The sequence below is a fragment of the Hemitrygon akajei genome, chromosome 12 (genome assembly GCF_048418815.1).
Source record: "Hemitrygon akajei chromosome 12, sHemAka1.3, whole genome shotgun sequence".
Lineage (NCBI taxonomy): Eukaryota > Metazoa > Chordata > Chondrichthyes > Myliobatiformes > Dasyatidae > Hemitrygon > Hemitrygon akajei.
In genome coordinates, this window is record NC_133135.1 from 60,371,301 (window position 1) to 60,398,503 (window position 27,203).

Genomic DNA, 27,203 nt, shown 5'->3' on the forward strand with positions numbered 1-27,203 from the left:
CAATATCCTTGAATAACAGAAATGTATGTAGAAGATATGATTGGTCATTTGGTAACACGGAATGCATTTTTGAGGTGTTAAGTTATTTTACACCATTGATACTAAATAGACCTGGATCTGATCGCCCTTTCCTGAGAACTGACATTGCACAATGTTGGCTGGGCCAGCTTCGCAGCCACCCAGTGTTGCACCTGATGGATTTCCTGTACTCCCAGGATCGTTATTCTTTATATCAGTGCCCTTGCTAAGTTGTGTTTTAAAGAGGATTAATTATTGACACTGTAAAACGTTTTGTTGAATGTTTAAAATTGTTGCTGTAATCTTTATTTTCTACTACTACAGACTGTTTCGGTGACTGAGTCGAAAGAGAGTGTGCTTGGAGGGGTGCTGAAGGTTCTTCTTCACACAATGGCCTGTAACCAGAGTGCTCTTTACCTACAGCATTGTTTTGCCACACAGAGAGCCTTGGTGTCCAAAGTAAGTGCTCAATCACTACAGGACTTTAATGTAGCCCATAAACCACTCAAGGGTTACTTCCTAGAATTTTAATACACACTGTGCCATATTAAGATACGACATTAAATGGTAAATTGAGTTTCAAGATCAGTTGATTCCAGTGAAACCCATCTAAATTATTATTGTGTGAAGCATTGCACAACTAAACAATGAGAGAAAATACCTGGGACCAATAGTTTTGTTAGGTTGGACATTTCATACTACGGTTCTTGAGATAATTTGGTAATGTGCTCCTGGTTTTTATTACAAAAAATATGAAATGGAAAGGCAGCCCGCACCTCCCCTGCCCCAACCTACCCACCACCCCTTCCTGTTTCCAGTCTGAAAGTATTAATTGTGAGGAATTCAGGTTTGAAGTCATATGGAATTAAGTCCTATTAAAATGCAAAGAGATCTTTTCCTTCTCAGTCTTGTCTTGCTGGTTTTACATTCTATCTTGGTTTTGAAACATTTAATGCACGAACATTTTCTGCATGGTTTCAAATTTTAACGATTTCCTCTGAAATGGTTAAAAGTAAACAAAACTTCCAACATTTCATTAATTGAATTAAGCCCAGGTTCATGGAATCAGTGCTATTTCGTTTTTTGTTTGTAAGGATTTGATGCAGGAAGAATTTGTCATTGTTGCTACCCATTCCTGGGGACATCGGAAGAATGCAAAACAAAACCCAGAATGAAGTAGGATAGCTCCTCTAATCTTGATATCTGATTTTGTTTGGAGCCACTGTGATGAACTTCACTGTACATGATGCAGCAAGCCTCGTGTACTTAAAACAGACTGAAAGGTTGCTCCGTGCACCGATTGAAAGCCTGCAGTTTGATGAATGTAAAAGATCATTGTTATATAGTGGATTAATTGCAAATCCATCAGTTTATTGAAAAAAATCTCAAATTTTTATTACAGTTAAGCTGTAATATGCAAAAGAAAAGATTCCATTTAGTTTCTTTCAGATCAAAAGAAATATCAAACTATAAGTCACCTACTAATCTCTTTTGACAAATACTGTAATACTGTATTTTCTGTTTTTGATAATTAGCTTTCCTTTGATTCTATAGCTGAATTGCATTATTTTCCACAGAGAACCTGAGCAGTGAACTTAGGCAGACAGGTAATCGTCATTGCCATGCCAGATCTTAAATCTTGACTTTAAAAGTAGCTTATTTTCAATAGTAGGCCAGCACTGGTATGGCCATGTCATGAATTTAGTTATGTTCAACTATTTAAAATTGGACTCTGGAAAATCCTGCCTTAAATGAACTGACTGTACACTAAGGATGAAGCATTGTGAAAAGGGGATAATCAGAGAGTAGAGGACACATTTGATACCATCCACTTTGATGTAGTTGTCAGACACTCTTCATATAAAGGGATTTTCTGAGATTCTCCATGTATAAAATGTGTTTATACTTGTTATTATTAAGGGAAAATTATTATCAATATGTAATATTGAGAGGCTTTGTTCATCACCTTTGGTGAATACTGCAGAAAATATGAATCCTTGTCTTCAAGAATATAAGATAAAAGATAGGAATTCATTTGATTAATTTCTGATGTTACAGTTTCCTGAGCTCCTTTTTGAAGAAGAAACGGAACAATGTGCTGATCTTTGCTTAAGGCTTTTGCGACATTGCAGCAGCAGTATTGGCACAATCCGAGCACATGCCAGTGCCTCACTCTACCTCCTCATGAGGCAAAACTTTGAGATTGGCAATGTAAGTGTTTTCATGAATGAGCTTTGCTTAACCTCTTCAGATGCTGTATTTTCTAATTGATGTTAAAAATCGAGTATGAGTAGGAAAATTAATTATTAACTTTTTTTGCTCACAGAATTTTGCAAGGGTGAAGATGCAAGTAACCATGTCCCTTTCTTCGCTGGTTGGAACATCACAAAATTTTAATGAAGAGTTCCTCAGGCGTTCTTTAAAAACAATACTGACATATGCTGAGGAAGACTTGGAATTGCGAGAAACAACCTTCCCTGATCAGGTACTTCATTACATAGTACAGTTTAGAACTACAGTATCTCACCAAGTCCTTTGCAGTTAATTCAGAAGTTTTCATACTCTTATAATGTAGAAACTGACATAGCAACATCAACAAATCTGTGAAATATATGGCCAGATATTGTGTTTTAGTGATGTTGTTTGAAGAATGAATATTGGCCATAAAGTCATACAGAATGGAAACAGGTCATTTGGCTAACTTGTCAACGCCAACTGTGTTGGCCTGCAAGCTGCTGCCATCTGCCAGCATTTGGCCCATGGTCTTTAAACCTTTTGTGTCCATTTACTTATCCAGATGGCTTTTAAATGCTGCTAATATCCCTCCCTCAGTCACTATTTTTGGCTGCTCATTCCAAATATGCACCACCCTTTGCACAAAGAAACCACGCTGATGTTCTTTAAAAATATTTCACCTCTGATCTAAAATCTTTGTCTTCTTGTGTTTGGCATCTCCTCCTTGGTATAAATCTGTATACTTTCACCCTGTCTATTACCCTTATGATCTTAAATACCTCTATCCGGTCACCCTTCCATATACATTCCAGGGAATAAAGCCTTAGTCTATGCAACCTGTCATTGTAACACTGGCCTCCAGGTCTTGGCAACATCCTGCTATATCTTTTCTGCATTCTCTCTAGTTTAATAACATTTTTGCTATACTAGGCTGACCAAAACTGTACACAGTACAAGTGCAACCTCAAATGTCTTATATAATGGCATAACTTCCCCTGTCTCATAATTTCCCAACTCCTGTACTCAATGCCCTGACTTCAGGCCAGTGTGCCAAATGCTTTCATCACCACCCTGTGCCATTTTCAGCAAACTATGCGCTTGAACTCATAAGTTCCTCTGTCTGTTCTATTACCCTTCACCGGGCCCTAGTCCTACCCTGATCTCCCAAAACGCAATACCTCACATTTACCTGGATTGAAAGCCACTTGCCAGTCCTTGGCCTACGTGCCAATTGAACCAAGGGGCACAAGATTTCATAACCTTCTACGCTATCTGCAACACTACCTATTTTAGTATAATCTGTAAACTTACTGAGCATATCTTATACATTTACATCCAAGTGGTTTATATAAACCACAAACAACAAAGGTCCCCACACCGACCCCTGTGGTGCTCCATTTGACACAGACCTCCTCTCTAAGAACTATCCCTCAACTATTATCCTCTTCTTCCTACTACTAAGCCAATTATGAACTCAGTAGGTTATCTTTCTTGCATCCCATGCAATCTAACCTTCCAGAGTAGCCTACTATGAGGGAGCTTGTCAGTGGCCATGATAAAGTCCATATAGACAACATCCATTGTTCTCTCCTTAAAGAACTCTAGAAGATTTGTCAAACACGGCTTTTCACGCACAAAGTTATATGGATTGTCCCAAATCAGACTCTGTCTCTCCAAATGATCTTGTCCCTCCAGAATCCCCTCCACCACTTTACCTAACACCAGTGTCAGACTAACCTACCTGTCGTTTCCTGGCTTGTTTTTGCTACCCTTTTTAAACAGTGATGCCATATTATCTACTCTCCAGTCCTGTGGAACTTCACCTTTGGCCAAAGGTACAGCAAAAATCTCTGCGAGGACCTCTGCAAATTCTTCTCTAGCTTTTTATGTGGTCCAAGATTGCACCAGACAGGACCTGGGGATTTATCACCTTCATGGACTTTAGAGCCTCCAATACCTCCTCACTAATGTGGCCCAAGACATCACCAGTCATTTCTCCCATTTCCTTAACTTCCATCATTTTCTCTACAGTGAAAACTGAAGAGAAGTATTCACTAACTGTCTTATATATTTCCACACACAGCAACATTCACCCATTCAGCTACAAGTAAGCTAAATTTCAAAACCTATTCCTCATAATTTTTAGAATAATTCTAACTGGTGTCAGTAAGAAATCATAAATACAACCCCTTTTGATTTCGATCACTGAATAAACGGTCCTCTAATCCTCTTCCTGAAGTAAGGAAGTGGAGGGATGGGTTAGTAAACTTGCTGATGGCACAAAGGTTGGAGGTGTTGTGGATAGTGTGGAGGGCTGTCAGAGGTTACAGTGTAACATTGATAGGATGCAAAATGGGCTGAGAAGTGGCAGATGGTGTTCAACCCAGATAAGTGTGAGGTGCTTCATTTTGGTAGGTCAAATATGATGGCAGAATATGGCATTAATGGTAAGACTCTTGGCAGTGTGAAGGATCAGAGGGATCTTGGAGTCCGAGTCCATAGGACACTCAAAGCTGCTGTGCCGGTTGACTCTGTGGTTAAGAAAGCATACGATGCATTGGCCTTCATCAATCGTGGGATTGAGTTTAGGAGCCGAGAGGTAATGTTGCAGCTATATAGGACCCTGATCAGACTCCACTTGGGGTACTGTGCTCAGTTCTGGTCACCTTACTATAGGAAGGATGTGGAAACCATAGAAAGGGTGGAGGGGAGATTTACAAGGATGTTGCCTGGATTGGGGAGCATGCTTTATGAGAATAGGTTGAGTGAACTCACTCTTTTTTCCTTGGTGCAACAGAGGATGAGAGGTAACCTGATAGAGGTGTATAAGGTGATGAGAGGCATTGATTGTGTGGATAGTCAGAGGCTTTTTCCCAGAACTGAAATGGCTAGCATGAGAGGGCATAGTTTTAAGGTGCGTGGAAGTAGGTACAGAGGAGATGTCAAGAGTAAGTTTTTTTACGCAGAGTGGTGAGTGCGTGGAATGGGCTGGTGGTAGAGGTGTGGTTACGATAGGGTTTTTTAAGAGACTCCTGGACAGGTGTATGGAGCTCAGAAAAATAGAGGGTTATGGATAACCCTAGGTAATTTCTAAGGTAAGAACATGTTTGGCACAGCTTTGTGGGCTGAAGGGGCTGTAGTTTTTCTATGTTTCTATGAATTTGCACTATCGGGAAGAGGAGTAGATTATATTCCAGAATATGGGAATTGGAGAAGACTGTGACCAGACCTGAAGCAACCTCTTGTCAAAGGAAGACCTAATTTATTGAATGCCTGCTGCAGAATGAACAACAACAACCTTTCACTCAACGTTAGAAAGACCAAGGAGCTGATTATTGACTTCAGGAGAAGGAAACTGGAGGTCCATGAGCCAGTCCTCTTCGGGGGCTCAAAGGTGGAGAGGGTCAGTAACTTTAAATTCCTCAGAGTTATCATTTCAGAGGACCTGCCCTGGGCCCAGCACATAAGTGCAGTTATGAAGACAGCACAGCTGCGCCTCTGCTTCCTTAGGAGTCTGCATAGACTCGTTGTGACATCTAAGGCTTTGACAAACTTCTATAGAGGTGTGGTGGAGAGTATATTGACTGGTTTCATCATGGCCTCATATGGAAACACCATTACCCTTGAATGGAAAATCCTACAGAAAGTAGTGGATATGGCTCAGTCCGTCACGAGTAAAGCCTTCCTCACCATGGAGCACATCTAGAAGGAATGCTGTTGCAGGAGAGCTGCAGCCATCATCCAGGATCCTCACCACCCAGGCCATGCACTCTTCTCGCTGCTTCCATCAGGAAGAAGGTACGTGAACATCAGGACCCACACCACCAGGTTCAGGAACAGTTACTACCAACCATCAGGCTTTTGAATCAGTGGGAATAACTTCACTCAACTTCATTCACCCATCACTGTACTGTTCCCACAGCCTATGGACTCACTTTCAAGGACTTTTCATCTCATATTCTCAGTATTTATTGCTTATTTATTATTATTATTACTTTTTTTCTTTTGTATTTGCACAGTTTGTTGTCTTTTGCACATTGGATGTTTGTTCATCCTGTTGGATGCAGTCTTTCATTGATTTGATTATGGATTTACTGAGTTTGCCTGTAAGAAAATGAATCTCAGTGTTGTATATGGTGACATATATGTTCTTTGATAATACATTTACTTTGAATTTTGAACTTTCTACTTTAAATGTTTGGTGGGAAGTAGCCTGATCTTTGTAGAAGGCACTCTGAAGCTCAGGACATCCATCTTCTTGCTCATTTTAGGAACACATGCCTGTGATTGATATAATGTAGGAATCTTTAAAAAAAACTTTGATTTGGCTTTGCATGAGTTTCACTGTTTAAATTATATTTATTTACATGTTCTCGTTTTCATGCTTGGACTTGCTTTTGAATAATGTCTGAAAAAGAAATTCAAGCAACTTGGGCTATTCTTCATGTATTTCACTATCACTGCTGTCCATTCTAGGTGCAGGATCTAGTTTTCAATCTGCACATGATCCTGTCAGACACCGTGAAAATGAAAGAACACCAAGAAGATCCAGAGATGCTGATTGATCTCATGTACAGGTACCGTTCAGCAGCTCTCAGGCGGGTAATGTGGGATACTCTCTATATTCCCTCTAAGTTCATTCCTTTATCCTCTGCTTTTCTAAGAGTCTGATACACGAAGCCACATGGTTGCCAGCATTCCTGATCACTCAGACATTAAATTAGCAGTAGGCATTTGTTCCATACTTGTTCAGCGATGCAGCATGTTGGATAATGCATGTCTGAGTAGGAATCAGTGGATACCAATCTAGACTATGAAATTTGCTTGGAGTTTCCACTACTACCATTGTGCAGTCCGAGTTTCATTGTCTTTTAGTGCCCAGCTTGTCTTACTCTCTAAGTACCATTTGTTATCCTTCTGATCTGATCATGCAATTGTTTGAAAGTTAAAGAGACTGCTTGGCTTCCAACATTGAAACTGATGGTTGGGGTGTGCATGGGAATGGCCACTTCACGTAGCCATTAAAAAAGTGCCTGCCTTTTCTTCCCCTCACAGAAGTATGTAAGTTTGACAACTTATCTGAAAACATAGTGTCTAGCTTGACCCAAAAACATATTTAATACATGTCAATAATAGCTAAGAATGTGTGTAAGAAATTTTAATTTGAATCCTGGCAGAACAGTTCTAAGTTTTCCCAAGCTTATATGATGGAGGGATACTCTGTGTTGAACAGTGTAACATTTGAATAATCACCAAAGGCATTTGAGAACATTGAACTATCATAGATGTGGTTCCACTTAGTTGATTTTGACAGTTTACCTGTAACAGCTAAAACATACCAGACATTTAACTGAATGACAAGTAGAGAAGTGGGTTCACATGGAAGCCGTCCCATGCTAAATTCGGCGTAAGAGTAACCATGCAGTTTTAAACACTTGTTATTCTATGCTATAAGTAGTACCAATGTAGATTGTAATTGATAATAATGTATCCAGTAAAGGAAAATAGAATATTGATTTAGAAGTATGGCTAGATGTATTTAAACATTTATATTAAGATAATCAAAGAACAGAATCTCTGGAAACAAATCATTTGGCTGATTCACAAAATAGATGAAATATTGCAACAAGCTCTAGAGTTCCTGTAAAGCATTGTTTGATCCACTACCTAGCATACAAGTGACTGATGCAACTAAGATTTCAAGCTTCATTACATGGTCTGGTCTCACTAAGCGCACTCACATGTAGGCTGAAAAAGCAATTGCTTGTGGCTGATAAGTGATCACTGATGGCCACTGTATGTCCGTGGAGTTGGTAGTGCTTTCTTTTGTGGTTGAATATCGCTCGTCAAAGATGAAGTGAAATACCTGAGAGCTGGATTATACTCATTGAGCCATGCAGAGATGAAGCGATGATTTCAGGAGAGGAAGTAATAACATTTGAAGATTGGCAGGGACAAGGGTGGCAAGGTAGAGGAGAAGAAAGCTAATAACAACTGGTATATTTGTAGCATTTTGATTTGAGGTTGCATGTTTATTTCTTTTCTTTTCATCTAAAGGATTGCTAAAGGATACCAAACATCACCAGATCTACGTCTGACATGGCTCCAAAACATGGCTGGAAAGCACTCAGAGAAGAGTAATCGTGCTGAAGCAGCACAGTGCCTGGTGCATTCAGCAGCACTTGTAGCAGAATACCTAAGTATGCTGGAGGATCGCAAGTACCTTCCTGTTGGGTGTGTGAGCTTTCAGGTAAAGTTGTACCAGTCACATTTTTTCCCCTTTGCATAAAATTACCTGGTAAGATAGAACCTTCCTGCTTTATCCTCTGACTTTTGGTATTCCTAAGGTACCTGTGGCCTGATGCAAAGTGAAGATCCATCCCAAAAGGGAACAGAAGAATGTACTGGTAGAGTGAGTTGAAGTAGAATGGGAGCGGGCTCCTGTAGGTTCCCAGTACAGGCACAGAGCAGTTGGGCCAAGTGATGGTTTATATCGTTTGATAAGATCTTTGTTACAGAAACACGCCCTACATGGTGGTATGAAACTGTGAATTTAGTTCATGTGGAGAACTACCTGTTTTATATTTGGTATCTTGTTATACCTGAATTTAAAGTCCTTCATTTGGATGTAAAACTACATCCAAAACTAAAGGACTTTGTGATATGGTGCAACTCAAACTACCTGCGTCTCAATGTCACCAAGACCAAGGAGATGGTGGTGGACTTTAGGAGATCTAGGCCTCATATGGAGCCAGTGATCATTAATGGAGAATGTGTGGAGCAGGTTAAGACCTACAAGTATCTGGGAGTACAGTTGGACGAGAAGCTAGACTGGACTGCCAACACAGATGCCTTGTGCAGGAAGGCACAGAGTCGACTGTACTTCCTTAGAAGGTTGGCGTCATTCAATGTCTGCAGTGAGATGCTGAAGATGTTCTATAGGTCAGTTGTTGAGAGCGCCCTCTTCTTTGTGGTGGCGTGTTGGGGAGGAAGCATTAAGAAGAAGGACGCCTCACGTCTTAATAAGCTGATAAGGAAGGCGGGCTCTGTCGTGGGCAAAGTACTGGAGAGTTTAACATCGGTAACTGAGCGAAGGGCGCTGAGTAGGCTACGGTCAATTATGGAAAACCCTGAACATCCTCTACATAGCACCATCCAGAGACAGAGAAGCAGTTTCAGCGACAGGTTACTGTCGATGCAATGCTCCTCAGACAGGATGAAGAGGTCAATACTCCCCAATGCCATTAGGCTTTACAATTCAACTGCCAGGACTTAAGAACTTTTTTTAAAGCTATTATTAATGCTTTTTGAGTTAGTGATTTAGATGCATATCATATTATTACTGAGTTAAGTATTGTATGTAATGAGTTTTTGCTACAACAAGTGTATGGGACATTGGAAAAAATGTTGAATTTCCCCATGGGGATGAATAAAGTATCTATCTATCTATCTATCTATCTATCTATCAAGCTTGATGACTGATCTGATGAACGCTCATTGACCTGGAACAGTAACTCTAACAGAGTTAGATGCATAGATGCTGACTGACTTGCTATTTTTATTGCATAGCCAGATTTACTTACTTTTAAAAATAACTGCAGATGAGGACCTTTCCTCACCTAAAGCTATTGTTGACAGTCAATCTTCTTTCTTCTAACAACACATTGCAGATAAACACATGGCACTTTGTAACGTAGCATTCTGAAGGACTTCAATGTGTGGTTCAGTGAATGGCCTAAATGCTTTGAAATGTAGTATCTTTTTGCTTCCATGTCTCTAAAGGTCTTCAAGGAACTCTTGAAGCTGTACTCCTTTGTCTTCTTTATATACCGCATCAGACCTACATTTCACAGGCCTTTTATGGTTACAGTCTATTTACCTGAACATTTGTACTTCTTTACTTAAAATCTAATTTCTCAAACTGGACTTCCTGATTCAGTATATTTGAAACTTTTGTGAAACGGACTGTTGCCACTCAGTAGTTATATCGGGAGGGGGATGTTCTACCTGTGCAAATTAGGCAAATCCTCAGGGTTAAGCTTGGACGAAAGAGGATGATGTCAAATTTGGTCTATTCTGTGTCCTCTTTGGCAAATTCACCTCATGTATCATGAGAAAGTAAGAAGCTGATCAGGAATGTTCCATTTGGCTCCTCGTGCTTGCTCTGCCAATTAATAAATTTATGGTTAATCTTTTATCTCAATGCTATTTTTTTGCACCAGCCTCATATCTCTAAATTCTTTTAATAGCTAACAAGGACAGTATGTGTTGAGGTTGCACATTAGTTCAACCTCCACATCCCAGTTAGAGAATTCCAAAGACTCTCCACCATCTATGTGAAGACATTTCTTCTCTGTCTTGGCCAAACTTTCATAATGAGTTTGGATTTATTCTGACAAGTCCCATATAAATGTTGTATGATTCCATGAATTAACTTTCCACAGGATTCATCTAACTCAAGAAGGTATCTGAAGCAAAAGCTGCCAATCGTGGACACAAATGTGTAAGTCCATTAGCCGGAGTCCTCGGTAGTCATGGCTGCAAAAGCCGGATCAGATTCTCCAAAGAAGAGCTGAGATCTTCAAGAGCTAGCACCTTCAATGTCTCAGAAAAATTATGAAGAGTCCTTGTTACTGACAAGGAAATGTTTAAGAGAACTGGCTTGCAGTTCACATGTACTATGCCAAATGCTTGCAGGCTTTGCTGGCATGGTCACCTTAAGCACATCCCTCAAGATTATCTGCTAAAGATGGTACTCTATATACAGTCCAGAATGCAACAAATGCATACAGTCCTTATCCGCGAGGGATTGGCTCTGGGATCTCCCGCGGATACTAAAAAATGTGGATGTTCAAGTCCCTTATATAAAGTGGCATAGTATTTGCATATAACCTACGCACATCCTGCCGTATACTTTAAATCATCTCTAGATTACTTATAATACCTAATACAATGTAAATGCTATGTAAATAGTTGTTGTACTGTAATGTTTAGGGAATATTGATTAAAAAAAACTATACATGTTCCTCTCGCTCACAACGCAAGCAGCGAACGAACGAGACGCGAGGCAAACAATGAGTAAAACTTCTAATCATCTCTAGATTACAGAATTTATAACACCTAATACAATGGAAATGCTATGTAAATAGTTGTTACACTGTCGTGTTTAGGGAATATTGACAAGAAAAAAACCAACATGTTCCTCTCGTTCACAACACAAGCAGCAAATGAACGAGACACGTGGCGAACAATGATCGAACAACGAGTAAAACTTGTAATACCCTACAGTAGTTGCTACACTTGTTTAGGGAGTAAGGATGCATTGGAGGAGGCTCAATAATACTAAAGTCAGGAACTGTGGAGGTTGAGGGCTAAGGATCTTACAGCATTGAACAGCGAGACTTCAGAATTGCAGATGCTTTAGTTAGAAACATTGTTTTAGGAAGCTGTCTCTTCTTTTTCTTTGCATCATCAAACAAATCTTGCAGTGGTTGTCGGCATGTTGTTATCCATCGGGTGACATGGAGGCTTCGTTCCATCGAAGGATTGTAGTCAAGAATCATATCCTTTAACACTTGCACCTGTTGATAAACATCTTCTTCCAAAACAAGCCCGTTTCATCACAATTGAAGACTTGCTCTGGAAGGTAGCTTTTCTCTTCTATGAGATTCTTGAGCTCCTCTGGGAACGCTGCTGCAGCCTTGGCATTAGCCGATGCCAATTCTCCCGTCATCTTTACGTTCTTGAGGCTATAGCGCTTTACGTAGCCAGCCAGCCATCCCTTACTAGCCTTAAACTCCTTGAAACTCATCAACCCCGTCACAGTAGTGCTCATAGAGACTAAGAGCTTTTTCACGTATAATTTGGCCAGTGACAGGGATATGCTTCTGTGATATGCTTCTAATATTTGTACTTTCTTGGTGAGAGATAGCACTTTACACTCCCTCTTAGCCTTTGAGGAATTGCTTTGACCACCTAGTTGCTTTTTAGGAGCCATTTTTTTCACAGGAACAAAGTAGTGAACGAACGAGACGCGAGGCGAACAATGCTCAAACAACAAGTGCTGGAAGAGCACTTCCAGGTTTTCCCAATTCGCAGTTGGTTGAATTCGCTCATGCGGAACTTGCAGATAAGGAGGGCTAACTGTACAATATCCTAGGCTCTTTAACAGTGAGGATTAGGTAAAGCAAGCTTTCAAGAAACTCAGCATTTCTACTGGCAAAAAATGGAAGCTGCCCTCAAACTCTCATAGAGAATCTTGATCACGGCAAAATGCAGTACCAAATTACAATGACTAGAAGATCCAGGATGAGGGCCATAGGCAAGCTAACAAACGTGTATGGTGTGCTCCATCCTCCCTCCAGTGAGTGGACTTGTAGCCACTATGGGAGATGTCCACCAGCCATTTCCACTTCACAGAGAACCTTTGAATCACGGATTTTGCTATTTCTTATAACCTGCTCAAATGGGCAGCTTTTGCTAAAGTTTAGACTTATTTAGACTTATTGCTGATATCATTACTGGCACTAATGTGCAAGCAATTAACTCAGGCCTACGTGTGGTGACTCCTCAAAGCCCTCTGAAATGGTCATACAAAACCTCAGTTCAAAGGTGACTTGAAAAAGGAAAATAACACCAGCGATGCTCAGGTCCTGAACTAGGAATAATGAAAATCACTTTTCTTTTCTATTCTGTAAATGTCACATTTGTTTGTGAGACATTATCTCATATGCTCCCTCTCTCCTTGGTTTTTGGTGCTTTATGCATTTCCTTACACTATTTTACATTTAAGTGCTACTTCAACAATATGTTACCATATCATCAGATACAGTGCCTATAAATTATTTCCTTAATAATTTCCTGATTATTGATCAGAGTGCTTGAGGTTGGACTTAAACAACAGGTGACTGACTCTGGTCATTAATCCATAATGAAAATGGCAGAAACTGATCAAACAAAAAATGTATAGACAGTATAAGAGAAATATCTGAAATATGGAGTTATACCAGCAGCAAACAACCAACTCAGCCAATGTATCTGTTGTGTGAAAAAGTTTTTTTCAAATGAGACAATTAAACTGTCCAGGCTTCTTGAACATTTGAAGAGAATACACTCTGATAAAGCAAACAGGAAATTGGCTTACTTTCAATCAGGAATGAAAAACACTTCAAAACATGTTTGCCAGCACTTCACAACGAAACAGTGATGGTTTGTGTGCTTCATACATTTCATTGCACACTGCTAAATCTGGAAAGCCTCCTACAACTGGAGAAGAACTGATCTGCCAGCAGTAAAGGAGGTTCTGAAAACAGTTTTGCATTAGTCATCAAACCAAATAATTAAAGCAACTCCACTCGGCGACAACTCTGTTCAAAGATGAATAAATTAAATGTCTGAGAATGTGGAAGATACGTGTGCAACATACTTAGGACAACAGAATTTGCTCTACAGTTGGATGAATCAACTTTGCCAGGCAACAAGTCTGGGCAGTCCCATCACCATGGGGTTATTACTTTCTTGAAAAAAGTTGTACCTAACATATGTACCATTGTGTAATTCACGGACAATATCTTGTTGCAAAAATCTTAAGTTTTCAGTTGCACAAAGCATTAAATACTGTTATCACATCGGTAAATAAAATCAAGTCCCGTACTCTCAATTCTCAACTATTTCGAGAGCTTTGTATTGATGAATGGTTTATCTGCTTGCTTTGGACACGGAAGTCAGGTGGCTCTCAAAAGGAAACTTCCTGAGTTACTTTTATGCACTATTTGTAACTGATGAAATTCTTTGAAGACTCAAATGCATTCAATAATCAATTCAAGAATATTAGGCATGACATTGCCTGTCAGAATTATTTACAAAATTTACTGAAATCAATCTTTAATTGCAAGGACATGATATGAATCTTATCAAAGTCAAATCAGTTTTATCCACATTTCTGTCCAAGCTAACCCTACTTAAGTGCAACATTGGCCCTCACAACCTTTTCCAGTTGCCAAGTCTCTCTGAGTTGGAAGAGAGAGAAAGCATACCAGATAATGATCTTCAAGCGTATTGTGACCACCTGGGTGAACTGCACAAAGACATGTCAGGGAAATTTCAGGAACTTCTCTTGATCCAAATTCTAGATTGGGTAATAAATCAATTCCTGGATTCTTGTAATGAGGTAGTAACAGGAAGGATGGTGGAAGAACTGATCTCTCCACAAATTGATCTTGAGCTGAAGCTGGGATTTTTAAAAAATCATATCACGACTTTTGCTTGCAGAAAGAAATCTCTGAACAATATCCTGTACTGTGTAAAAAATTTCAAAATGTTCTTTATTGCCTTTCCAATATCATATTTAGTGGAGCGCGATTTCAGTGCAATTACCCGACTTCTTTCAAAGCAAAGAAACAGACACAAATGACTGAACATATGGATTGGAAACTCCTGAGTGACATTCAGCCTGATATTGAGAAGCTGATATCATTGCATCAAGCCCATCCATCTCATTGAAACTTGAAAAAGCAATGATGCAGTGAATAGTTGGACTACTAATGTACACTCTAAAATTGTTGATGAAAGTTGTTTTTACTGTAATTAAGGAAATAATCTCATTTGTAGCTATAAAGAGATTTGAATATTTGTTGCTATTATTTTCACTGCTTTGAGTTTGTAGTTCCTATATTCTTTCACTGTATATCCGAATTTAAGATTCAGAATCAGAATCAGGTTTATTATCACCGGCATGTGAGGTGAAATTTGTTAACTTAGCAGCAGCAGTTCAATGTAATACATAATCTAGAAGAGAGAAAAAAAGTAGTAATAAATAAAATAAAATTAATAATAATAAATAAAGTAAATCAATTACATATATTGAATAGATTTTTTAAAGTGCAAAAACAGAATACTGTATATTTTTTAAAAAGTGAGGTAGTGGCCAAAGCTGCAAAGTCCATTTAGGAATTGGATGGCAGAGGGGAAGAAGCTGTTCCTGAATCGCTGAGTGTGTGCTTTCAGGCATCTGTACCTCCTACCTGAAGGTAACAGTGAGAAAAGGGCATGCCCTGGGTGCTGGAGGTCCTTAATAATGGTCACTGCCTTTCTGAGACACCGCTCCCTGGGGATGTTCTGGGTACTTTGTAGGCTAGTACCCAAGATGGAGCTGACTAGACTTACAACCTTCCTGCAGCTTCTTTTGGTCCTGTGCAGTAGCCCCTCCATACCAGACAGTGATGCAGCCTGTCAGAATGCTCTCCATGGTACAACTATAGAAGTTTTTGAGTGTATTTGTTGACATACCAAATCGCTTCAAACTCCTAATAAAGTGTAGCCGCTGTCTTGCCTTCTTTATAACTACATCGATATGTTGGGACCAGGTTAGATCCTCAGAGATCTTGACACCAAGGAACTTGAAGCTGCTCGCTCTCTCCACTTCTGATCCCTCTTTGAGGATTGATATGTGCTCCTTCAAGTCCACAATCAGCTCTTTAGTCTTACTGACGTTGAGTGCCAGGTTGTTGCTGCGGCACCACTCCACTAGTTGGCATATCTCACTCCTGTACGCCCTCTCGTCACCACCTGAGATTCTACCAACAATGGTTGTATCGTCAGCAAATTTATAGATGGCATTTGAGCTATGCCTAGCCACACAGTCATGCATATATAGAGAGTAGAGCAGTGGGCTAAGCACACACCCCTGAGGTGTGCCAGTGTTGATCGTCAGCAAGGAGGATATGTTATCACCAATCCACACAGATTGTGGTTTTCCGGTTAAGAAGTTGAGGATCCAATTGCAGAGGGAGGTACAGAGCCCCAGGCTCTGCAACTTCTCAATCAGGATTATGGGAATGATGGTATTAAATACTGAGCTAAGTCAAGGAACAGCATCCTGACGTAGGTGTTTGTGTTGTCCAGGTGGTCTAAAGCCATGTGGAGAGCCACTGGGATTGCATCTGCTGTTGACCTATTGTGGCAATAGGCAAATTGCAATGGGTCCAGGTCCTTGCTGAGGCAGGAGTTCAGTCTAGTCATAACCAACCTCTCAAAGCATTTCATTACTGTAGATGTGAGTGCTACCGGGTGATAGTCATTAAGGCAGCTCACATTATTCTTCTTAGGCACTGGTATAATTGTTGCCTTTTTGAAGCAAGTGGGAACTTATGCCCATAGCAGTGAGAGGTTGAAAATGTCCTTGAATACACCCACTAGTTGGTTGGCACAGGTTTTCAGATCCTTATCAGGTACTCCATCAGGAGCTTCTGCCTTGCGAGGGTTCATTCTCTTTAAAGGCAGCCTAACAACGACCTCTGAGACAGAGATCACAGGATCATCAGGTGCAGCAGGGGTCTTCACAGTTGTAGTTGTGTTCTCCCTTTCAAAGTGGGCATAGAAGACGTTGAGTTCATCTGGTAGTGAAGCATCGCTGCCATTCATGCTATTGGGTTTCACTTTGTAACGTCTTGCAGACCCTGCCAGATTTGCTGTGAATCCAATGTTGCCTCCAACCTCGTTCAAAATTGTCTCTTTACCCTTGAAGTAGCCCTCCGCAAATCATATCCGGTTTCCTGGTACAGGCCTGGGTCACCAGACTTGAATGCCACAGACCGAGCCTTCAGCAGACAACGTACCTCCTGGTTCATCCACAGATTTTGGTTTGGGAATGTACAGTAAGTCTTTGTAGAAACACACTCATCCACACAGGTTTTAATGAAGTCGGTAACAACTGCAGCATACTCATCTAGGTTCAAAGATGAATTCCTGAATACAGTCCAGTCCACCAATTCAAAGCAGTCCTGTAGGTGCTCCTGTGCATCCCTTGTCCAAACCTTCTTGGTCCTCACTACTGGTGCTGCAGTCTTCAGTCTCTGCCTGTACTCAGGGAGTAGAAGTACAGACAAGTGATCAGACTTCCCAAAGTGAGGACATGGAATAGCACAGTACATATTCTTGATGGTGGCGTCACAATGATCCAGTCTGTTGTTTCTCTGGTATTGCAAGTGATCGGTTGATGGCAGTTGCTTAGTAATATTTTAGATCCATTATAGTTTTTATGGAACGGCCAGGAACAGAGGGGTCACTGGGGTTGTGGTCTGAGAGCCAAGGGGGTAGTAACCCAAATAAAGTTGGAAACAACTGCTCTTCATTCACAGCAATTCTGCAGAACTGTAAAGTGGAACAAAGCTTAGGTTAGGATTTACCTGTTCTGCAGAGGCACAATCCCCGTGAGGACTCTAGAAATTCTCTTTGAATGGACTGAAGTTAATTGGTTACATTCATAACTCTTGAGAGAAATATAGGCAAATTGTTTTTCATGGTTGTTCATCTGTATTTGTGGAGACTTTAATCAATAGTGAGCTGAATTGATGACCTTAATTAAAAGCTTTCTGTCATTGAAATTAACTATATCTTTCTCTGTTTCCTTCCAGAACATCTCTTTTAATGTTTTGGAGGAGTCTGCAGTTTCGGATGATGTACTTTCGCCAGATGAGGAAGGAATCTGCTCTGGAAAATATTTTACAGAAGCTGGTCTTGTAGGATTGATGGAACAAGCTGCAGACCTGTTTTCAATGGTACTTATTGTTTCACTTGTCTTGCTCTCTTGGTGGGTGCAATGAAGATCACCAGACCAAGTGCAATGTGAATGAAATAAAAGTTAGTGAATGCCTATCTTTTACAGATAGACACGTCATATTTGAGAAAGATGAGCTTAAATGAGTTAATTAGAGTTAAAATTAGGTACATTGTGCATAGTCCATCAAAAGAGTGGGTCTGATGATCTGAACAACCTGTTCTGATTTCACATTCCTCATTTTCTAATGGGGTAAAGGAACAAAAGTATATATAGTGTGTGTGTATATGTATTATTTCCCTGTTTATCTGCTTGCAGAATGCATTTAGGTGGACTTATTATGTACCAGTGACAAATCTAATTCCAGCTTTTTTGTGTATAGTTAGAAAAAATGCCTGATGTTTGGTTCCTGGATGTGTTTTCTGCATTTTAAGTTCTGTGTACAGACGTGTGGAGGAAACAGATCAAGAGTTTATTTGTAGACTCCAGAATGTAGAATAGGATAGTAAGCCATTTGGCCCATTATGACCTGATCAATCAATACTAATAATGGAAAATAAGGAGGCATGAGAAAACATCTCCTGCATTTAACATAGATAAGAGTTTATGCATTGAGTTTCCCGTAGTTTAAGCATAGTTAATTCATGCCTTACATCAATATATACATTGCTGAGTCCCCTCAATGAAATTTTATTTAGGCAACAAAAAAAGCCAAAGAAAGTTTATCTGTTTGGTAGAATATTGATCAAGCAACACAATGTTTGTTTATCAAATGCTGTATAACAAAGTGCAGAGAGTCGCGGCCAATTTCCTCTCCATCCCATTCTGTAGTTTGTAGCTTTGTTGCTTTTGTATTGTTCTAATGCAGTGCCAAACAATTACCATCAGGGTGCCCAAAGGGAATATTTCATTATGTCACTGCAGCAGGTTAATAAATCCATTTATACAGCGGTCAACGATTAATAAGAGAGTTTACTCTTCCCTGAACAAGAATATTTGAATTTAAGTTTGGATTACATTTTCAGATTTTGGTGGATCTTTGTCATTAGGGCTATCCCATTTGGTGAACACTCATCTTTCACAACCTAAGCTGTGCCAATTACTGTTTAGAATGTAGGTAAATATAATTTAGCAATTAAGTAGCGCACCTTAGCCAGAGAACTTTGAACTTGAGTGTATGTCATGAGTTATAACATGGGCTCCTTACAGAGAGCAGTTGCAGCACAGTGGAAGGATATTGGGTCCAGTGAGTCTCTACCCCACTCCCCCAAATTGTTCCCCCTTCCCTGAAAATCTTTCCTCGGCTATTCACCAAATTCCTTTTGAATGCACTGGAATAGAAAGTATCATAGACAGTGAATAAGGTTTTCAAAAGTGACAGGGGCATTTTGATCAGCTTCGTATACAGTTTTGGTCCCTCTGTTATAGGAAAGACATCACTATGCTGGGAAGAGAGCAAAGATTTACAGGAATTTTGCCAGAACTCGAGGGTCTGAGTTATAGTGAAAAGTTGGGCCGTCTAGGACTTTATCCTGTTGAATGTAGGAGACGGAAGGATGACTTTAAAGAAGTGCATGAAACTATTAGAGGTATAACTAAGTTGAATGTGCACAGTCTATTTTTTCCAAGGCAAGGGTGTAGTTTTAAGGTGAAAGAGGAAATACTTAAAAAGGATCTGAGGAGCAATATGTGGAAAGAGCTTGAGGCAGGCATAGTTATAACATTTAAAAGACACTTGGACATACATGGATAGGAAAAGTTCAGAAAGACATGGGCCCAATGCAGGCAAATGGGGTGAGCTTAATTGAGCAGCTTAGTGAGGATGTGTGCTGTACTACTATGACACTGTGACCCCTCTCTGCTACTATACCTGGCTGAATAAAGATGTTTTTCTGCATGTTACTTTTGCATTTTTTCCCAGTCATCTTCATTCTTTGTTCCCTAAAATAATGGGAACAATTTCCCCATATCTTCTCTCTCTGTATACCCTTTGTGATCTTCTTGTAACCAGCGCTATATCAACCACTGACATCATTATGGTGTCTGTACCGCAGACGTATGTCGCACAGGTAACTGAGTTTTTTGCTGTACTCTCTGTCTCCGCTGTGATCGTAGAGGGTTAGATTGTACTTCTTATTTTCTTCCTACCAAAATACCAAACCTGGCATTTCTTAGTAATTTTTATTTGCTATCAGCCCCTCATTTCTGCTTTTCTCCTTGAAACTGTCTCTGTCCCTGACACTTGGTACTTTGGAAATTGTGCTCTGTGCATTCAGCTCAAAGTCATTGATTACAGCACCATGCAAAAGTCTTAGGCACACACATGTATAGCTAGGGTGCCTACGATTTTTGGACAGTACTGTATTAGTCAATGTGGAGCAGAGAGCAAGTTTGTAAATCTGACGAGAGTAAAGGATGAGGGAGGAGCGCTGCAGGACAGCTGTGGGACAGGTGGCAGAGAAGGAATGCCAGGGGTGGGGGGGCGGGGGGGGGGGGAGTGTGGGTGCAGACACACCCAGCCTTGAGATACCAGGCCAGGTAATTTGATTGCAAACGATTTATTTATTGATCATTAAAGAACGTCTCTCTGTTACATCTCACTCCCTCCCCTTTTCCTTCCCATTTTGCCTACCATGATTCCCCTCTTCCTGGCTCCTTCCCAATCTCAGACCACAATAGAGACCCAGATCAGAATCAGGTTTATCACCTCTCGCTCAGGTTACCAAATTTGTTTTATTTTAGCACGAGCACAGTGCACTACATAAAATTACTACAGTAATTTGCACTTAGCTATATCTATGTGCCTACGACTTTTACACAGTGCTGTATATTTTAAGAAAAACAGCAGTCCAGGTTCCAACACATACTTACAGTCTGAAAAATAACTCTTAACCACTTCCTGTTTCCTGCTACACAATCTAGTTTTATATCCCTGATGTTTCTTTCATTCCTCAGCCTTCAATCTTAATGAGAAACATGTCCTTTATCAAAGACCTATTGAAAGTCTAAATATATCAACTGTTTCCTCTATGTGACTTCATCAGAATTTACTAAGCATTGCTAGACTATAATACTGTTGATTTATTGAATAATAGTTACTTTGGTAACAGCTTAGATGGCTATCTATATGAATCAAAATTAGGTTGCCTATAAATACAATCAGTTCACAGATCTCGCTCACCACCTTTATTTATAACTGAGCAGTGCTTCACTTAGTGACCACTAACAGATACAGGGAAAAAATGCTCTAAGAAACTTGTTAGCTTGGCCTCTTGATGCAAGAAAACATTCTCAATTGTTTGTTGATGTCTGCAAAATCATAACTTGCCTTGAATGTACTTTATTTAAACAAATACTGTTAAACAGGAGGCTCATTGTACTTGCTATTATCAATAACTTTGGGCTTTCAAATAACAGGCTGGAATGTACGAAGCAGTTAATGAAGTTTACAAAATTCTAATTCCAATCCATGAGGCCAATCGTGATGCAAAAAAACTAGCAACTATTCATGGTCGACTCCAAGATGCATTCAGCAAAATAGTTCATCAGGTAATTAATTTATGGTCTTCACTTAAATTTAAATTCAGAAGTTTTGAAAAAATATAATTGTGAATATTTGATTTAGGTAAGTTCTTAAAGTAGTGACTTTAATTCAGTTTCCCTCTATGAATAGCACAATTGGAATTACGTGTCCAGAAGAATACAGTACATTTAAATGTGTACGTGCATGCTTTGCTTTTTGCATATGTAATCCCAACTTTACAGGAACTTGTCTGTTGTGTGACTATTTGACATGACTCTACTTTCTGTTATACAGAGTACTGGCTGGGAGGTAGGTGTCACTTCAGTTGATGTTGGAGCACTAATGTCTTTTCTAAGACTCATGCGAATGCTTTGCCCGTGTGTGCTGCCTGTGGGTATTCTGTTGTTGTCTAGTTAAGAAAACATTTCCTTTGATCTCAGAATTGTAAATCCTTCTGCTGAGGTCATATGAAATGCTTTCAGATGAACAGATCTCACAGATGGTGCATGTCAAATAAACATTTTCTCACTAATGAAGAGTCCTGTGAATGAGTCACTTCCATTATCACTAGCTTTAATTTTTTTTGTTTCACAGACATCTTATTGCCTCTCATTGCTGCTGGCAGTAAGATTTTTATTTTTCTAGATCTGATTTATACATTCTTTTCTCAGTGCGATTATTTATGTTCATTGTTCACAAGTCACACATTACAACATTGCATGGTAAAATATCTTTCTAGTCTGTTTGCTTGTCCAATTGTGATCACTGTTAGCTTCCTTTACATTCTTGATCATTTATCTTATGGTATAGTGAATATTTTAACCCTCTTATACAGGTACTGCCTGTTGTGCTGTGCTGTTTGAGTGGGTTTGATATTTGTCTTTTTCTTATTTAATTTTATTGCTGGAATTTATTGTTTTTTTTATTTCAAAGATCCCCACCCTGATTAAAGTAATTTGTTTTCTCCCCTCTCTCCCTTTTGCTCGCCCTGGTGCTGGCCCCTTCTTCCCACTTTTATTACTTTCCTATTGTGGTAAGTTTTGCACTTTGTTGATCTTTTGCAATAGCTGATGCAATCACTGAGCAGTCCTTGCTGAGGAAAAGATATTAAATTTGCTGTCAATTGCATAACTTTTTGTTTTCTCTCTGGGCATTTTTGGTATTGCATTCTACATACCTGTATTTATTATGTTGGAATCATGCTGTTTGGTGTGACTAAATATTCTAATAAATCTGCAACATTCACTCCTGTAAGCTTTAATTTCAACATCTTTTCTGTAGTTATTGTTAATTTCAGTAGAGGAAAAGGTGGGGCAAATAACCCTAACATAGGTAGAATAGTTTTGCTATATCTTCTTCATTTTATGTTAAACACCACAGTGGTTACTTGCTTTCTGTAGCAAGTTCAACAGAATTGAATACCTGAAAGCTTTCTAGTTATCACAGAACGATTACAGTCCAAGTGAAGATCATTTGGTTCATCAAGTCCAGTTAGGCTTTATTTAAGAACAATTCAGCAGTCCCACTCCCCTACTTTCTCCCCACAGCTCTAAGTTCTTATCTTTCATTTGTTTATCCCAGTCTCTTGTGAACCTCCTTTCCAAATTCTATACAGTTACAGGTTTATTCTCATGTCACATTTGGTTCTGTTGCCAGTTACCTTTATTTTAGGTTTTCTGATCCATGATTTTGTCTCTGCCTGCTTGGTTGATGCTCTTCACAATTATAATATCCTTAATCATATTTCAGCAGAATTTCCTCCCTTTGTTAGAGAACAGCACCAGCTTCTCCAAAGAATTTGTATCCACATAATGAATGCCTCTCTTGTGGAATCACTTTAGTAAATATTTCCCTCACCTATTAAAGCCTTTAAATCTTTCCTTAAGGGAAGGAATCAGAAAGAATACTCCAAATGTGATCAAGCCAGAGATTTTAGAGATTCATGATTTCATAACTCTTATAATTGATGTCTCTGTTTTTGAACCCTAGGATCCTATTTCCAATTAAACTACTTTCGTAACGTAGCCTACCACTTTAAATTAATAATGCGCATAGATTCCCAGATCTCTCTGTTGTTCTGAATTTTGCCTCTTTTCATTCTTTGCAAAACTTAACATTTACAACATGCCAAGAAACTCCTTCCCACAAGCCAGCATCCCAGCCCCCATCACTCCAACACAATTTCAACAGGTCAAACCATGTGGAATGGGCTGTCATGAATATTTTTGTAGTTTACGCCACAGCAACTAGGACATGGGACAAGGTGCTGCAACCTTTAAAAACTTTGTTTAAAAACAGGGAGTAAGGTTATATGTTCTCCCATTGACTGCTTGGGTTTACATCGGGTGCACTGGTTTCTTCCCACAGTCCCAAGATGTGCGGGGTAGTAGGTTAATTGGTCACATGGGTGTAATTGGGCAGCACAGGCTCATTGGACTGGAAAGGATCTATAAATTAAAAAAAATAATAAGTTAATTTGCTACCTGCCCATTTCCATCTGCCCTGTTCTTTACAGCTTGAGACTCTGTGGTCTGGTAGCTCCTGTTATCCAACATATTCTGAATCTGTAGTACAAATCTGAACTTAATAAACTAATTTGAAGTAGGATTTAATTCAGATTTTAAATTAACTAAGATTTCTACTAATCTCTAGTTAATCAACTTATGAATGCAACTTCTGCGTCTTGATTGACAGCGTTTTCAATTTACAGAAATTCCAGGGTATTGTCAGTTCTCAGAACTCGTAAGTTGGGGAGTGCCTATATTTAAAAGAACAGTCACCCTGCTCAAAATTTGATGATCAGAGGATCCTGTGGTCAGGCACCGGTGAGGTCACAAGGATGCCAGAGTAGAGATTTTTAACTTGTATTACTATCCTCCTTTTAAAATGTTTAAATTATTCTGCATTTTCATCATTGATTCTCCCCTTATCATTAGTAAATCTTTGTTAGTGTCTTAATATGTAAACATATCTTAGACCTGTCATCTCTCCCTTGATCAAACCCTATCAAAAATAGTTTATATTCATTCCTGATGCTGTTTAATTCTTCCAATCCTTTCAGCATAGTTTTAAGTTCCTTTCAATGCTACCTTCCTGCACCTGTCCCCTGCTGAATTAATATAATCCTCTCTGTCCAAGGCTAGCAGTTGTCCCTGCAAGTACATTGGTCGCAGCTTTGTCAAGAAGGCATTCCATATTTCCTGTCCAGGTCCCACTTCTCTCCAGAAGAAGTACTTTTTCATTGTACCTGTGCGTACATATACTTGGGCATATGATGTTGACTTAACTGGTCCGAGAGCTTCAGGAATCTAATCATTCCCTTTTGCAAAACTTCTTCAACCAGTTAGAATTGATCCGCTGTTTAAAGCTACTTCTCAAGATGATTTTGCAATTGATGACCAAGCTCAAACAGGTGATTTTTGTTGGATCAATATTTAACCTTCTGTAATCTTAGGAAGTTTTGTAAATATTCTGAATTTACTAAAATGTAATTATATAATGAGTGACCCATGACTCTCAATATAATGTAACTATTGTGGACATTAAGCCTGATTTTTCAGTTGAGTGCTGACAAGTATATGTATGAGTACTGCACCCAATCTTTGTCTCTGATGGAATGGAACCCAGCGTTATTTGCAGGATTAGTCATTTAAAATGCTAGGCAGTTCCTGAACACATCCCATCTGGAAAGAGGAAAGTGCTGCTGGATCAGCTCTACTGGCTGTTGTCCAGAGAGCCTTGAGTCCTGTGGTGATGCTCCCTAGTCATTTGACCCCATGCTAAATTAAATTTGTTGTTAGTTTCTCTTATTGCTGACTTTCACTCTCCATTCTTTTGACCTGCTTTCTCGAAGTTCTCTTTAAAATGGGCAGCATACTGGGTCGCAGAGGACATTCAGGTGAAAGAGCAGGAACAACTTCCAAATGTGCCGCTCTGCTCTTCATGGGCTATGATAGAAGCAGACACTCCAGCTCACAGGAATTTCTCAATTGTAAGATGGTGTATGAGGAGCAGAGACCAGAAGTTTTCTGTTCCACTGGATTGGTAACCTTTCCTTGGAACACCATGAAATAGAGCCCTATATTGTCCAATATCTTAGCTATATCTATAGTGTTGACTGGTGTTAAAGATCCCATGGAAACTGTTTCATTCTGTAGTCATAATTTCTCTTAGGAATGGTTTTAACCTTGTGAGGACCCCAAGCAAAGACCTATTTTGAAAACTCAATTTTCTACATACTGTTTTAATGTGGAGTCATGAATGCAAGTATGATCATAAAAGGAGGTTGTTGCACTATATAACATAAAAAATAGTGACAAAATGGTCAGGGATTTGTCATTACCATAATAAATCTGCTCTTCATTGGCTAATTTGGAGACCCAAGAGTTATGATTTCTGTCACTTGAAACCATGAAGAACAGATAGTCTAACTGGTGTTTCTGGAGCATCTATAGAATCAGGAGCTAATTACATAATAAACATTCATATCTCATCAAATTACCTATCAGTCGCCTGCATGTACAAGAGATTGTTTGTATGTGCAAGTCATTTTCATAACTTAACCCTCTAAATCTGTTATCATTCTAATGAATTTGTGCTGCAGGCCCTCCAAGGCCAAACTACTTATTTGCACAAGTGGTGCCAAAAACAAAACTTGTATTTATGGCCAGGATTCAATACCCTGTAGAACTTTAGCATAACTTGTTTTGTTTGTTCTCCAACCCCTTAGAAATGGAGGCTGCTTTCTACATCAATAAGAACATAGGCATGTAAGAAAATAGGAGCAGTAGATCACTTGGCCCTACACACCTGCCGTCCATTCAGTTTAATCAAGACCGATTTGCCCTAGGTGTTCCTCATCTGTGCCTCTTCCCCATAGCTCTCAATCCCTTAACCTTTCAGAAGTGTATCCACTTCTTCTATCAGTAACCCCAATCATCTCACTTCCACACCCTTCAGGGTAGAGACATTACCAGACATTTCCAGACAGTATGAGACATTCTTTTGTAACTCAGCCATAAATAAATGCCTCCTAATCTTGTAGTTTCATTTTTTTAATCGATCTACTTGTTTTTACTGATTTCTGTTTGATCTCTCCTCTTTTTTATATACATGTCAGTTTTTCAGTTTATTTTATTTTGATTTCAACGAAGATGGCCTTATACTTGGCTATATAAAACACCACTTGTTCTTCCTTTGCCCACACTTAATCTGTTATATCTCTATAATGTTCAGATCACTAACTGTCACTTCTACTTAAGGACTAATGCAACCACCTATTCCATCATCTCAGGTCATTCATAAATATCATGAGAAGTTGAGGCTCCAGAGTATGTCCCTGGAAAATGTTATGTATGACATCCCACCATACAGAATACATGTCCCTGATTCCAAAACAAGTCCAGTATAGCACAGTCTCACTTTCTCCAGTAGTATCTCATGCACACCATATTGAATGTCCACAAGGGTTCAGTGATCAACCTTAATTGTGACATCAGAATGTTCACCTCATTACATGTGTCTTAACTGTAATAAACATGCATATGGCTTCATATAAACACAGGTTTTTCCAAACACATTCATGTAGAAAAATAATCTATAATTTTTATTACTTATTTGTAAGTAGCAACTGGAGTGAATATTGCATGAATTGATGTTGCGCTCCCTGCAGTCTGAAAGAACATAATTATCTATTGTATTCCTGTCTAATCCTCATGTTGCTTTTTTCTGCTGTTACCTTCTGTGTCTTTTTTGCCTGTAGACTTTCCATATGTTGCAAATACATAGGAAATATCAGTTTCCTGATTGAAACAAACCAGAAATATTCATATGGACAAACACATATATAGAAGCACAGATAGGGAAGGCAAG

At 39.3% G+C, this 27,203-nt stretch overlaps 1 protein-coding gene across 7 annotated transcripts in view; it reads left to right on the plus strand.

Moving 5' to 3' along the window:
• Nucleotides 1-27,203, plus strand: part of dock7 (dedicator of cytokinesis 7) — a 185,727-nt gene that overhangs the window by 142,158 nt on the left and 16,366 nt on the right. For 4 of the 7 annotated variants that reach the window (XM_073063221.1, XM_073063214.1, XM_073063215.1 and 1 more), the window contains 8 exons: nucleotides 343-477; nucleotides 2,077-2,229; nucleotides 2,345-2,503; nucleotides 6,730-6,830; nucleotides 8,311-8,503; nucleotides 17,667-17,810; nucleotides 21,227-21,358; nucleotides 21,627-21,641. In XM_073063221.1, coding sequence (XP_072919322.1) covers nucleotides 343-477; nucleotides 2,077-2,229; nucleotides 2,345-2,503; nucleotides 6,730-6,830; nucleotides 8,311-8,503; nucleotides 17,667-17,810; nucleotides 21,227-21,358; nucleotides 21,627-21,641 — 1,032 coding nt within the window. The remainder of the gene's footprint in view (nucleotides 1-342; nucleotides 478-2,076; nucleotides 2,230-2,344; nucleotides 2,504-6,729; nucleotides 6,831-8,310; nucleotides 8,504-17,666; nucleotides 17,811-21,226; nucleotides 21,359-21,626; nucleotides 21,642-27,203) is intronic. The other 3 variants (XM_073063219.1, XM_073063216.1, XM_073063217.1) reach the window with 1 other exon arrangement.